The sequence below is a fragment of the Gavialis gangeticus genome, unplaced genomic scaffold (assembly GCF_001723915.1).
Source record: "Gavialis gangeticus isolate Ggan-Ray unplaced genomic scaffold, GavGan_comp1, whole genome shotgun sequence".
Lineage (NCBI taxonomy): Eukaryota > Metazoa > Chordata > Crocodylia > Gavialidae > Gavialis > Gavialis gangeticus.
In genome coordinates, this window is record NW_017729034.1 from 32,745,366 (window position 1) to 32,760,489 (window position 15,124).

The 15,124-nt window shown below is 40.7% G+C and overlaps 1 protein-coding gene across 1 annotated transcript in view; it reads right to left on the reverse strand.

Annotated features, from left to right (window-relative positions):
• TTC27 (tetratricopeptide repeat domain 27) overlaps positions 1-15,124 on the reverse strand; it is a 303,716-nt gene that overhangs the window by 8,018 nt on the left and 280,574 nt on the right. Inside the window, exons 16-17 of the mRNA XM_019527431.1 lie at positions 12,332-12,497; positions 5,131-5,328 (exon numbers count right to left, since the gene is read on the reverse strand). Of these exons, the coding sequence (XP_019382976.1) occupies positions 5,131-5,328; positions 12,332-12,497 (364 nt within the window). The remainder of the gene's footprint in view (positions 1-5,130; positions 5,329-12,331; positions 12,498-15,124) is intronic.

Here is a 15,124-nt window from a genome sequence, read left to right on the forward strand (position 1 = left end):
TGTGTGAGGAAGGGCGTGGTTGTGGGGTGTTCAGGGGAAGGCTTGTGGGTGTGGTGGGGTGTGTATGGGATACCCCCTGTGTGCCCCCAGTGAGCCAGTTAGTGCCTGACCCCCCCTACAACAGCCCAGAGCCCATGCACCCTGAGGAACCTCCCCGCCACCACCAACAGCACGCAGCTCCTGCCCTACCCCATGCTTGCTCCGGATTCACCCTCCACCAGAGTGAATTAGCCAGAACCTGAGCGCAGTCCCGCCCCTGCCCGGCCCACACCACCTGCCCATTGTGCATCCTACCACTCCCTGGGCATGCAGTCAGCTGGGGTGGCTCCGCAGCTGGACTGCCTTTCTAGGCGGCCCAGGCAGCACTAGCTCCTTCTGGTTGCCACCACTGCTGGACCCAGCCCCGCGGTACTAGCAGACCCACACTGCATGGTCCTGACCCCAAGCCTGTTCCAGACTCACCTGCCCAGGCTCAGCAGCGGCAGCACAGGACAGAAGATACTGCTCAATGAGGAGGAAAAGTAGCCTTTCCCCCTCGCTGCTGCTGGAGGTTCCTGCTGCAGCTACCTGGAGCCCATGCTGGGCTGCACTGCATCCCGTCGCCACCACCTCTGGGCTGCCTCACGGGGCAGTGGTGGCAGCACAGAGCAGATGTAGGGCAGCCTGGTGCAGGTTCTGGGTGGCTGTGCCAGGAAGTGCTGGCAGTGGCGAGGGGGAGGGGCCGCTTCCCCCCATGCTGAGCAACAGGTTCTCTCCCAGGCCACCATTGCTGAGCCTGGGCAGGCGAGCCTGAAGCAGGCGTGAGGGGCATGCCAGGTTGGAGCTGTGCAGCACAGATCCCCACCAGTATTGCGGGGCTGAAGTCAGCGATGATGGCAGCCGGAAGGAGCTGCCACCACCTGGGCTGCCTAGAAAGGCAGTCCAGCTGCAGAGATGCTCCAGCCTTACTGCATGCCTAGGGGGCAGCAGGATGTGTTACAGCCAGATAAGGACCTACTGAGGGCTGGATCCGGCTCGCAGGCCATATTTTGCCCACCCCTAGGCTAGTCTCAAAAAGGTCAAGTATAAAACTGCCTTCACATGCTTGATTTCAACCACCTGCTTTCCTAGATTCCGGAACATGTAGGTGGTTTGACTAGAGGCTGTCAGATAGGAAGAGAGACTTCTGAGCTTGGAGTATTGCTCAGGCGTTGCACTTTAAGAGCGTGGTTCTACCTTAGGGAGAAGTTACTGAGCCACACAGACTTTAATTAAGAATGGAAGGGATTCTCAACCTTCTAGTTAGAGGTATAGTGAAAGAAACTGAAAACCGGAGATGAGAATGGATTGGGGCTGAGTTCTGGAGAGAATGGAGTGAACTGGTGCAAGAGGCTGTTAGTGAATTTGGGATGGGCATGTAAATTTGGAATGTGTGTTAGAGCAGTCCAGGAGTGAATTAATGGTAAAGCTGAAAAGCTAAAATGGAGGGGTACAGGTTGCAACCGGGAGAAAACAGAAGATAAATATCATTAAAAGGAAGAACAGAGATAAGTATCATTTTCTCCTTCATTCCCATTTACTTAAAAACATGTGCCAGTTGGTCATTCTGTTAAAAAGAGGCATAAATAACTACTTTTTCTTCCCACTTGGCTATCAACAACCTTCTATCCCTGCAAGACTATGACCAAATACCTGCATATTTCACTTTGCAACACTGAGTTATATTATAACATGCAACCCGACTAATTGTTTGGAGCGTAAGCCACTGCCAGAATACAGGGTTACAATTAGTTAAGAAAAACAGGCTGAATCCCCCCCAAAATGTTGAAATTCAGATATTCAATCACAGAATTATAGAAGTAGGGTTGGAAGCGACCTTGTCCCTTCAAGTCCAACCCCCCACCTGAGCACGAGAAAAACTGGGCTCAGATGACTCCAGCCAGGTAGGCATTAAGCTTCTTCTTAAAGACCCCCAAGGTATGAGCCAACACCACTTCCCTTGGAAGTTGGTTCCAGATCCTAGCTGCCCTAACTGTGAAGTAATTCTTATGGATGTCTAATCTAAATCTACTCTCCAACAACTTGTGGCCGTTATTCCTTGTTATGCCAGGGGGCGCTATGGGAAACAAGGTCTCTCCCAAACCCTTCTGGTCCCCCCTAGTGAGTTTATAGGCAGTCACCAGTTCCCCCCTCAGCCTTCTCTTGTGAATACTGTGGAATATTCTGCCATAGGAAGTTGAAAGCTTCACTGTTTGAAATTTTTAAACCTCAAGTCAACAAAATACTAGAAGACATACTAAAGAGAACAGCTTGGTTTTGGCAGATAGAGGAAAGGGATACTCTACTAAGAGAGGTCTTTTTCCATCTTGTCTCTAATGCTATTAAAGCTGCAAATGCTTTGTATTCCCTCACAATTTATTTCTTTGTCATATGACAGTTTTAAAAAAATGCAACCTTCATTTAAGTGCACTGGTGGCCCGAGATAAATTTGGTGGCAGAGTGACCTCTCTCGCAATGCTCTCACTATTTCAATGTCTCACTATCTCACTTTTCAAATATTGTGTAATAAAATAAAGAAGCTATGCAGTGGGTGCATCTGTACGTGTGCTTTACTGTGGAGCAGACTAGCTCTGCAGTAAAGCATAACAGTCCACACATCTGCCGGTATTAGGGCACAGTAAACTAATTAACTCTGACATAAGATGGTACTGTCAGGGACATGACTATCTTACAGTGCAGTCATTAAGTGTACTTAAACGCATGTGTAGGTAGTGACTGCTGGGTGCAAATTGCACCCAGTTAGCCCAGCCAGCTGAGGACCAGGCTCCCAGCTCTTGCCAGCCCCTTTGTCACCCCCTGGAGTTCAGGGCTGATACCCCCAATCCCACCTGCCAGCCCAAGGCTGTTCTGCCCCAGCTCTTTTTCATGCCCCATCTATATGTTCAACCACTTGAGGGAACTCAGTTACAACACAAGTGTACACTAAATAGACGAGGGCTGATTTGTAGGACAGATTAGATTTTAACCATGTTTCATAACTGTTCTAGTTACAAAACATAGCTGATGTCCTTTCTACTGTACAAATTGAAACCATGTTTTTAACTGGGTTAGAGGAAAACTTTGATGTAAACAAGCTACCTGACATTCATAGTATAGACAGAGCCTCAGTTATATTTTGTGCCCGAGTTAGTGTTTGGAGATAGCTTTCAGGATATTGCAGTGTCCTTTACTCCTGAATTTTTAATGGGCCAAATAATTTCTATTGTTCAGTTGAAAGAAAAAAGGGACAGTGGGAATCAGAGCATGTCATTCACAGAGGGGTGTGTGAAGAAAACAGAATGAGGAAGGGGCAAATGATCAGAAGTACACCACCAGGGACATGTGACCCACAGGCCCAACAACCTGCATCATACATGTGTCACCAAATATTGAGCAGTCTTACTGACCAACACTGCTGCCCCGGCCAAAACATATAATTCAGAAGCAGATATGGAATGCTGACCTTTTATATTTTCAGGTTCAAGTAAGATCCAATAACTCAAATGTATTTTGGTAATGTGCATGTCTACTTGAATTTGGAAGTTCATTCCAAATGCAAAGCATCCCTAAATATCAACAATAAAGTAGTAGTGCCAGTGGTGTAGGGGTTACTTTAAAAATATGGTCATCTTAGTTGTGATTTAACAGGGAGGCTATGTGTAGGGGGGAAGGAGGGTTGGAGGCTAAAATAGAAGAAAATATTAGGACAGATGTATGTTAGCAGGGGTAGAGAAGGAGGGAAGCTCCCCACTGCTGCATGTAATTGTGGGGACACATGGGGGGCATGTGGCCCCAGATTTGTGTGGGGTGAGGGCAGACTGCCCGCTGAAGGCTTGGGTGCTGTGCTGGCCTCTTCCCAGCAGGGGGGTGGGGCAGGGGCAAGTGACAGTGGTGCTGGGAGAGGGGTTGTGGCCAATTTTGGGGTGGCCATAGCCCACCCCATAGCCTCTCCCTTCGAGCACCGCCACTGCCTGCCCTGCCCTGCCCTGAGCACAGCTCCAGGACAGCCCCCATGCTGGGAAGAGGCTGGCACAGCCCCTGGCCCTGAGCCTACAGCAGGCAGCCCTCCCTTGCCCTGAGCACAAATCTGGGGGGGGGGGGGGGGGGGGGGGAAAATATCCCCCATGCCTCCCCCAGGGGTGCGCACAGTGGCAGTGAGATGCCACCCCTCCCCAGATGAGCTGCTTGTGGTTCCGTCTCACACCCTACCCCACCCTAGCTGGGCAGTGCCTCTCCCTTTCCTTGCCCCAGCCCCAGCTCCACTCCCTCCCTCACTGTGGGGGCCTTGATCTGCCCCCACCTCATGCCCCTTCCCTCCCCCACACCCCACAGACTTACCAGACAGACACTGCTCTCCTAGTTGGCTGGCTGCATTCCTGTCCGCATGCATGCTGTGGCTGTATGCATGCATGCAACATTTATCGGTGACATTAATTGGCTACACCAACCAAAAAAGCTGATTGCCAATGATGGCAATTTTCCTTTTATTGGTGCCGATCTGATATGGTGCATGATATGCCAATATATCGTGCACCTCTTAGAACTAAAAGCAGGATTTAAATCCAGGTTAAGCAAAATACAAAACACTTTAATTCTGGATGTTATTCAGGAACACCTATTCCTGTGCAACTCCAAGAACAGACCAGTCTTCCAGACTACGAGTCTAGATTTTGAGTGACATATGGCAGCTCAAGTAGGCCACTGTTTTTTGAATGCTATCATTCTCTCTCCAGAACCCAGGCCTACAGTTAAAAAAATAATCCAAATCTAGCCATTATGGTTGAAAAGAACATACGAATTTGGAGAAACCACCAGATGCTGTCAGATTTTTTTTTAAGAAAGAAGGTTCAAATTTAGATATACAGAAGTATGCATATATAAAAAACTGAAAGCAAATGGAACATTTTAAATGAATCATCATTTCTCCACCCAACAAAAATATAGATGGAGAGGATTTAAGGGAAAGGAAACAAAGCCCCCACGAACAAAGTGCAACTAAATCAAAATATGAAGGACAAAATAGCAAAATGCATGCTGTGTCTCTGTACAGTTATTAGACCACTAGAGGATAAAGGACTCCTCAGAAATGCACGTGCAGAAGTCCACGTTTACCTTTTCAGTATCTTCAGGATTGTTGTTCTGTCCATTCCCATACAGTTTGGCATAGAGTCTCCAGACTTCCCCATCATTTGTCACTCTTGAAGTCACTCTGCCAAATAGCTCCTGCAACTTTCCCTTCAATCCTGCTGCGCCCTCTCCACTGCGATCGGCCATTCCATCTACCACAGCCCTGACCAGGATGTGCAATACCTTCGAAAATAGTCAGAGGAAATTTTATTTCCATATTCAAGTTAAAAACAACATGTACACAGTCTCTGTAGCATCTGGACTCTGAGGTACATTATCTAATAATTCTATATCTTTTGAGAATACAAAAGACAGTTGCATGATCTAGCCTTACAAGCATGCAATGATATGGGGTACTAAGTGTGTTATAAAGGAAGTTCACTCATTTAAACCTTACACAGACCCCCTGCAAAGGGACTCTATGGGAGAAGAAGGTGAGCACAAGGTCACTCATTCCAACCTTAGTGAGCTATAGAAGAAAGTTTGTGCTTGCCTAGATAGGCTGGTACAAGTAATCCAGGAAACAACAGCAGTGTATGACAGAGAATTTCACACTATTATAAAGAGAGCGGGAAGAACTGTCTATTATTAAGGTTGGCCAAGATTTCCTATTAGAAGACCCTCTTTTCAGTGGTTTAGAACGTTACCAAATTTTAACAGCCTGGACTGAAATTTTCAATGCAAAGTATGCACTGAATTCTTTTGGAAAGCTCTGGCATCCCAATGCTTTGAAGCAGGGACTTAACATTTAGCAGGGAGCGGCCTTTGTGTCAGACATGTGCTTCCCTTGCCCCCCCTGTGAAAATCCATCCAAATGTAGCCATGTTATAAGGTTTTTAAAAACTCCTGCAGTTTGCACAAACTCAGTGGAGATTTGTTAGAGCTTCACAACTAAAATCCCCAGATTTCTTCTGCACTGAGCATGTTCCAAACTCAGATCTGCACTGGACTTTCTTTGTAAGGCAGTTCTGGACACCTAATTAATAGACTGTATCATAATGTACCTAAAGAAAAGGGACAGAGTTAAGGACATGTAAACTTCATTAATTTTTGGTATTTCTGGATTTGTGAATGCTTGACTTTACAACCCTAATAATGGTCTTTAACATTTTTACAGAAATAATCATCATAGGCAATACTTAACAGTAAGATTCTGTGTATGAAAATAAATCCATATAATAGAAAACATAAGCTAACTTCTGTATAAGAATTACTCATAACAAACCCAGAAACATAGACGGACATATACTATTATCGTACTAAAACAAAAAAGTTTAGATCCCTTAAAATAGAGATGTCTACAAGAGACTTAAATCAGTGTAGGTTATTTTACATTCTGAACTAGTCATGGTAATTGTTGTATAATATTGATTGCTGTAAATATACTCTAATAACAAATTTACTTTAAGCCAGCACATAAATACAATGATACAATGACATGTTTCTAGTACAAATACTTTTTTTCAGTGTTGCAATATAATTACATTATTAGTCAGAATTGATAACAATCAAATGATTCTCCGCACGGATTTAAAATTCCTTGCTAATAATGTAGTAAATTTAAAATGGGTGTTAATATTACAAAACAAGTATAATCAATTACTATAAAAAGCAGGTTCTATCAGAAAAAGGTTGGTGTTTCTTCTTTTATGCCTTAGTGATTGGTCAAGTTTGCTCAGTTTATGACCAAAACTTTTTTTCTAAACCACAAAGGTTTTTTTCTGAAGTCCAAGCTCGTACCACAGGTCAAGAATGGAACTAAGAGAATTCACATTAGCTGGGAATCTGTCTTTGAAGGAGGATAAATGCATCAGATGTACTTGATGCGATTTAGTTTTCAAATAATTTTTTAAAGTGGTGAATCAAACATACAATGTAAACAATTTCTGTTGCCAGACATTTTAACGAATGGATGTCCCAAATGAGAATCTTAAATCCTTATGTAGGTAACTAAATAAGATACCTGATTACCAGAAGTGCTGAGCTCCAATCTGCTCCCAGGACCACACACACACACGCACATGTGCACATATCTACATACATATACTCAGAAAAGTATGGTCAAACTGGAAAATGTCCAAATTCTCACTCCTTGTTTCCAGCCTTGTAAAACTGTCATTGAGAATATTCCAACCCAGGTAGTTTACCAGTCCACAAAAATCTAGGCATGATAACTATGACAATAATGGAAAAAAACTAAAAATATTTTATTTGTCCATTGGGAAAAAGTAGCTACTTGCCTCAGGCATCCAGGATTTTGCAAAGATGTCAAAAAATAACCCAAATATCAAGAGAGCTCAAGCTTTGCTTATGTTTCCAGCATAATCTATCCCCATGTTTGCCTTCTTCATCACTGAAGACTTAGTCAAAATAAAACATGAAAGCTGGGGCTATAGAATCCATTAAATATTAATGAAATACTGACACTCTTTGGTCATGCTGTATTGTTAAAAATATATTAGTTAGAATTGCCGGTTCATTGCATCTAAATACCAAAAGAAGGCTGGCAACCAATTCACTAGCTTTTCCATCATTAGACCACAACTGTAAATTGTTAAACTTTCATTTAAATCTCCTCTGAGGGAAGTTAAATGGCCATATGCCCTAAAACACTACTACATTCAACAGATGTTAGATTATACAGGAACCTGTGAAAACAACAGCTTTTATTTTCCTGTCTTTTAAAACAATCTATGGATTATACTAAGCATTTGTGTGTTTAATACCACCATACCTATATCCCTCTTTCTGTGACCCATCTTATTTAACAAGTACAACATGCATAATGAAAAAAGAAAAACAACCATACACATTTTGACACATTTTGTAATTATGAAATGAGATTCATGTGCTCTACAACAGTTCCTTTCACATAAAAAATTAACTACTCAAAACATTAAAAAAGTCCACTGGTAATAATCAGAAATGACAAAGCCCCAGGGAGGAAAGGACCTTCAGATAACAGGTTTCACATGAGAAGTTATCATTTGCTAAGGCTGTTTCCTATAAATATATTCACTGCAAATACTTTCCCATTAAAGCTGAAAATCAGCTAAGTGACTATTATAGCACCAGGTGCCTCTGACAAGTATTAATTCCCACCTTCCCAATCTCAAATTCCCTTTGGAAAGTTCCCTTATAAATATGAGCACAACCAGCTTTTGCTACTGCTTCCCATTATGAAAGGATATAGAAGTATGAGCCAGAGAAATAAGGATAGTATGTAAAGCATAAGAGCAAAAGAAAACTTTTCTGTTACATTGTTTCTGTTGTGGTATTCTGCCTTCACATTAATCCCTACTTTGTATTCACATTCATAGAGACCAGTACCTAGGCTTGCTTGTGAAAGTAATGTAGCAAATTTCTAGCTCCTTCCCCCCAACAGAGCATTTGCTGCCTATTATCCTCAACATGTTAACTTTACAAATAAGCACTGACTGCTTGGCTCTAGCAAGCTGCATTTTGAAAAGTCATTTGATTAGCAGTTTTACAAAACCCTCTGCCAACATTTGCCCCCATACATACAGAGGTTAAACTGACAATTACACCCACTGAGAATCTACCCCCCCAGATCTTTTCCTGTGAACTGTAACTAATTTACAGGTTATATCATCAGTGTGGGAGTCTTAACAACTAGCCCCTTGCTACAGATAATTCAACAAGGTAAGGTTAATTTAAGGTAAATGCCACAGGAAGTAAAGGAAAACATAGAAATAATACTCTTGATGAAATACATTATATAAGGAAGAATTGTAATGTTTTTTAAGGGTCACCACTGGAAAAAAAGTTAAGACTACCACAAATACAAAGTGGAATGTGCTTATTCAAAAATCAGAGTTTTTTAACACTGCTTGATTTACAACGAACATTTATTCTACCTTTATTATCACAGACACCTTAATGCAGTGCTTCTAAAAAGCTGACAGATTCTCTCTGTCGTTTATGTTCTTCCTGTCTACTGTAATATATAGATGCCAAGATTAACAAGCCTAGGAACTGATGACCTTTTACTCATAGAGGAGTTAGTATCTGGGTAGCTGTGATAAGAGTCCACATTCTGTCTCACCAATTTGCTCCAATCATTATTTTCCAATTAACATACTAAAATCTGGCTATATCAATTGAAATATGGCCATATCACAAAGCTTAGAGGATATGCAGGTATAGAGATGGAGGGCTACTTCTTTTTTTCTTTTAAATACATGAATGGCAGTTTTGTTTACTTTAAAAGAATACATCCTTTTAATAATTATACTGCGAAAGCTCCAAATTGTCATCTTAAATGTTACTCCATGCAAATTTTAAATGTTACCATGGCACTTAGATTAATCCAGAGTTCCCCGTGGTTCAGTGATAGACTCCCTGTCTACTGCACAGGAGACCAGGGTTCTGTTCCCAGATGCTTATACAGCTACAGCCATGGAGGCACCAAATGTCTGGACTCAGCTGGGTCTTTAGATTCTGTCTCAATGGCCTAAAGAGAGATGGAAGGTCTGGGCAGCCATAGGTATTGAAGGTCCGGGTGACCTCTCATGCATACACCATGATCCAGAAGGATCAATGGTATATTAATCCACAAATGTCCACTCCCCCAGATAATTTTCATTTCATACACTGACAAGCTTGTTAATATTTTGCCTCTTGAATTATACCTGCAGCAGGTGTGTGTGTGTGTACTGAATCTTAAAATGTCCTGCATCAGAATTTCTGCTGTTGGAAGGGCTATGAAATAATTATGGAGAACAACTAGGAAGTATAATTTCTCACAACTGCATTTTGTGTGTGCAGGTCTGAAGCAAGAAGCCATGAGCTAATGTACAAAGAGAAAACATATTAGATTCAGTTATAGTCTCATTTTACAGAGTTGAAACTGTGTTTACATAAAAATATGACTGACAACTATACTGCAATAAAACTAAGAATCTGGTCTAAACTTACTGAACCACAGTTTTTCTAAATTGAATAAGCAACTAATAAGTCAGTACAATCAGTTCTGTACCAGAGGACCCTACAACAAGCAAGTAGAAAGAAAGCAGCACACACTAGACTGTGGGTGAGTGCTCTGTAAAATTTTTCCAAGCTTCTTAGTTTTCTCAATTCATTTTTTAACTAAGAAAGTATTCTCTTCCATTCTATAAAATTATTAATATGAATTCTTCTGAAATTCTAAAGAAGAGTTTGGGCTTGTTCCTGATGGATTTTCATGAGAATCCTTCTATCTGTATATTTGCTGTATCAGAAAAAGATGAAAGGACTTGGAAACTATTTCATAAGTTGGACTATATAATGACATCTGTACTGGAACACCAAAAGCAAACTTAACATCTATAGACTCCCAAATACTCCTAAAATTTATACGGGAAATATAATATATATATTAGAGAGAGAGAGAGAGAGAGAGAGAGAGAGAATACACTAAAATGGATAAAGAACACTAAAACAGGATTGTGCAGTTGTGCAACTGGCAGCTCGCAGGTGGCTGAGTTGTTGCCCGTGAGCTTCCATCTGGGCTCTGCTCCCTCATCTCTCCAGTTGAAATAGCAGCCAGTCTCTGGGCTGTTTCCCCAGCTTGCTTGGATTCTGCTTTCTGCACCCACACCTGGGGACAGATGCTGCTAAGCATGGCACAGGGAGTTGAAGGTGAGCTTGGGGCTGTGTGGTGCAGTGGTGGTGGTTGTGCTTATGTGGGCACACTGTGGAGCAGGGGCATAGGGGCACAGGCTGTGGTGCAGCAGAGGGCAGAATGCAGTGTGCCAAGGGGTGGGATGCAGGGATACAGTACAATGAAGGGGTGCCTGTGTGGCAGGTGGCCCCTGGCTGTTTAGAAGCTGAACAGCATTACTCTTAAATAACCAGGCACCACACCTATGAACTTGTAAAATGACACATCAGAATGGGCACATTTGTTCACGTTATAGGAATGCAGGAAATTCTAGCCCTTGTAGACAATCAGCCTGACCTGAGCGATATTAAAATCAGTATGGGTTATGTTGTGTAACTAGACTATTGTTTAAATCAACAATTTAGAAGGGCACTTCCTAAACAAAGTCTACAGTATATCCTCATGAATAAACATGGTCTCTGCAGAATGCCAGCAGCATAGCTGCCAACAAGCTAATTCTCACCACATGGAAAACTACCATTTTCTTTTGAATGTAAGATGTTGATGAATTTAAGGAGCCTCCAAATTTTGTAACTCTCAATTTAAAAAAATACAATAAAATCACCAAACAGACACGTGGGAGGATACAGGCATTATAGTGAATATATGACCTTTTTTAAGAACTTCAAATTTAAGAGTTTTTAAAGAAGAAATACTTGGTTTTAAAAATGTGTAAGTTTTGAAAGAATACAATATACCTTTTGCAGATATTGATCAGTTTTAAAATGCACACAATTGCTAGAAGAACTTTTCAGGTTTAGGTATCTCAAATTTGATTGATTTTATTTGTATCAAGCACCACGCTGACTGTGTGTGGTTGTTTTATTACTCATATTAGTAGCTTTATTATTATAACAGATGACTCATGTACTCTTAAAAAAAGTAAATTGCCAATGAAAAAATTAAATACGCTTTTTAACTATCACAGTACAGTGACCCTTTAATTATATGAGCATCAAATAAAACTTTCCCAGGCTCACAGTATGCATTTAACCCACAGAAACTAACAAGCTTTCATTCATTACCCTAAAAAGTGCATATGGTTCCTGTTTTATTTTTTCACAGTTCTGGATTATGTAGATTTAATACTGTGATTATGTGTGGTTCAGTACATGAAATTTAGTTTAAGTGCAACGGCCAGTTTGTGCAAGATGTACATTCTTAAACAACTAGGGAAAATGTTTTCCTGACTATAGTTATAAGATCTAAAATCATTTACATTAATGCCAACAGGGATTTAAGCATGTGAAAAGGGGGGAAATGTTTACTTTTAGGATCAGCCTGACCAGCAGAGTTTCAACTTATTCTTCTCCAAAGCTTGCAGACAGACACTGGGATCAGGATAGGTCTTGTTTGCTTTACATTATTTCTTCTTACAGTCAAAGTCTCATAATTTGCTCAGACAGCTTTCAGTGTCAAGTTTGCTACTGGTACTGCGATGGTTTTGGAAAATTTATTTCATTGTCATGGAAAAAATGAACATACAGGAAACATGTCAACGGCACAAACAGAACTCTATCCCACCTGCACATCTTTGTATTTTTCTTGTAAATCCATGAGCCGGTGATAGGCCTTGATTGCCTCTGAAAATTCTCCAATGTCTGTACAAGTGAGAAGGTAGTTCTCCCAAATCTGCCAGTGTTCATAGTTACACTTGAGAGCTTCTTGGAGGGTTCGAAATGCTTTGATTCTGATTAAGAACAGAAAAAAAAAGATTATGCATATAAAATTTTATATTTTAAAGCATTTTATATAGTCCAAAAGGCTGCCTAATTCAAAGCCATGTTTAGAAAACAGGTGAATGTTTAGGTTTATGGTCCACAATCTACATAAAAGACAGAGCATTTCTTTCTTTCATACTCATCCTTCACATCACTAATGGTCTACTGACTTGCTTGTTGAAAGGTCAAGAAACCATGCCATGAAGCAATGAATAATTTTGCAGAACCTATTTATTACTGCTTTGAAAATACATTGCCTTGGCTGTAATATTCAGTATCCACAAACCCCCCTCCCTTTTCCTTTCTTATTCCCCTTAAAGATTACTGACAAGGAAAAACTACAAAATTTACAAAAAGTTGTCTGCAGACACATGATCAAAGCATTGTTTTGAACACCAAGCAAAAATATAAAATTGTTACTAACCAACATTGAAAAACAGAGCTCTGGCCCTTTCTAATCTACAACAGTCAAAGACCCCTAGTATCACAGACAGACTTGTCTGTATTATTATGCACCTAAAAACAATAACTTGCAATATAATAAGTAAACAGATCTTTACTTTGGAGAAAATTGATATATAGGGAACTAGAAAGTTTATTTAATACTAAATCTGTTCAATAAAATGTAGGTAAAATTACAAGCTGTCATTGTTATTGGTTGGTAATTCTTTTTTTAACATGATGCATAGTCTCCACTGGTATTTTCAAATACATGTCAGCGTTTTAATCACATACATTTGGGATATTTGTATTGAATTCACTGTCAGGATTGAAGATATATACTAACAAATTATGATAATGAAATCAAATTCTCACTTAAATGAAAAGCAGAAAAAATAAAAGGCTTTTCTTTGTTGCATATTATAGTAGGAACAAATGCAATAATTATGACTCGCTTCACTGCACAAAGAAAACTTACATTATAGCATCTGAAGTTCTCGGAGAGACTTTTACCCATATGGATCCCACTGTCCAATGGAGGCTTCATGTGCCCCCTGCACATTTCATGCAACCCTTCTCTAAAGGCATAAATAGTACAGCCGCCTGATCACCACTTAATTCCTTCACCAATGCCAATATCCAGAAGAATGTTATACCATACTGGAAGAAACATGGGTGGTGGGATACACACACACAAAGGCATCTCCAAAGATTCCAGCTGCTGAATGGAGCATCTGAAATGTCCCTTTGAACATCTGTCTGCATGGATCCTACTGCAAGTAACTGACTTGTAGTTACCTCTCAAGTTAGACAACTCTAACAGACTGGATATCCTACCTAAAAGTCAGTTCTCTTACAGGTTTTTAAAGACTTTTCCCAATGCATGCCATAGATGTTGAGACTTGGTGGCCTGTGCCTACACCAGAGGAAAAGAAGAAATGTATTCAAAGAGTAAGATCTTATTTTAATCCAAAGCCTGTTTGATAGTCTTTGGGTGATTACCTTTAGATGTAGTGCCAAAAGCTACAGGAAACCTGAGCTTTTCCAAAGGGCTTTGTTTGAGAGACCCAGAGTGACAGGACATCAAGAGCATGAAGAGTCAGAAAAAAATACAGGCAAATATATAAATTAGGCTGAATGAAAATGAACAACTGTTAATAAAAAAAAAATGGCTGTGGTATAAGCATTACTAGCTTCTTGTGGAAAAATATGTAAGGAGACTCTGCCATCAAAGCTTGTTATTTACATACTCTACCCAGCTAACTGCTAGTGACAAACTGCTGTCCTTATAGGAAGACGATAAAGGTTCAAAAGGGTCCATTAAAGACACATTAGCATCTAAAGCAGGGAAGACGTCACTAAGGAAAACAAAGGAACTACTCTTTTAAGCCTTGAAAATGGTTTGACTGAGGAAAAAAGCCTGAATAACCACCAAACTAAAACTGGAACATAAACCAGTTGCCAAATGCAACCTAATAGAGCTGAGTGACAGAGCAGAATTTTTGGATAACAAGTAATCACAAACAGCTGAGAGAGAAAAGTCCTCTAATTGGGTGTGTGTCTGTCCAGTGTTGAAAAACACCTTCACTCAGCCATATGAATCTGTCTCATTTTCCTATGAATCCTTTAAGACATCATTAGAAACCAGCAAGCAGGTCTTGTCAAAGAAAGTCAATTGGCCTACACTAACTGTAGGCACAGGTATAGAGAAATATGAAGATGGTTTCTAAATCCATGATGAGGACATGTTAAAAAATGAGTTAGATTTAAAAAAACCAACAAAATTGATAAGCCCAAGCAGAGCCTATTGATATCACCTGAGTCTTGTCCCGAGAACTCCTAATACGTGGGAGATGCTCAATTGTTGTGAATTCCTGGCAGGTGAAGGACCTGATGAATTGACACATTGATGAATACTCCATTTATACAAGAAAATTGCTTTCTGACACAGAAGGAAAAAGTTTGTACCTCCTGCTCTGTCCTCACTCCTCCTTCCTATTCCTGTAGCATTCTCTCCTCTTTCCCTTTTCTTTCCTCTGTCTCACAATCACTTGTTCTATTTATATTTTCTTCTTTTCTCTCCTCTATTGCCAGCTATGCCATTTTGACTACTGAAATTTCATTCTCTTCCTCCCCAACTCTTGCTTCTTGTGGC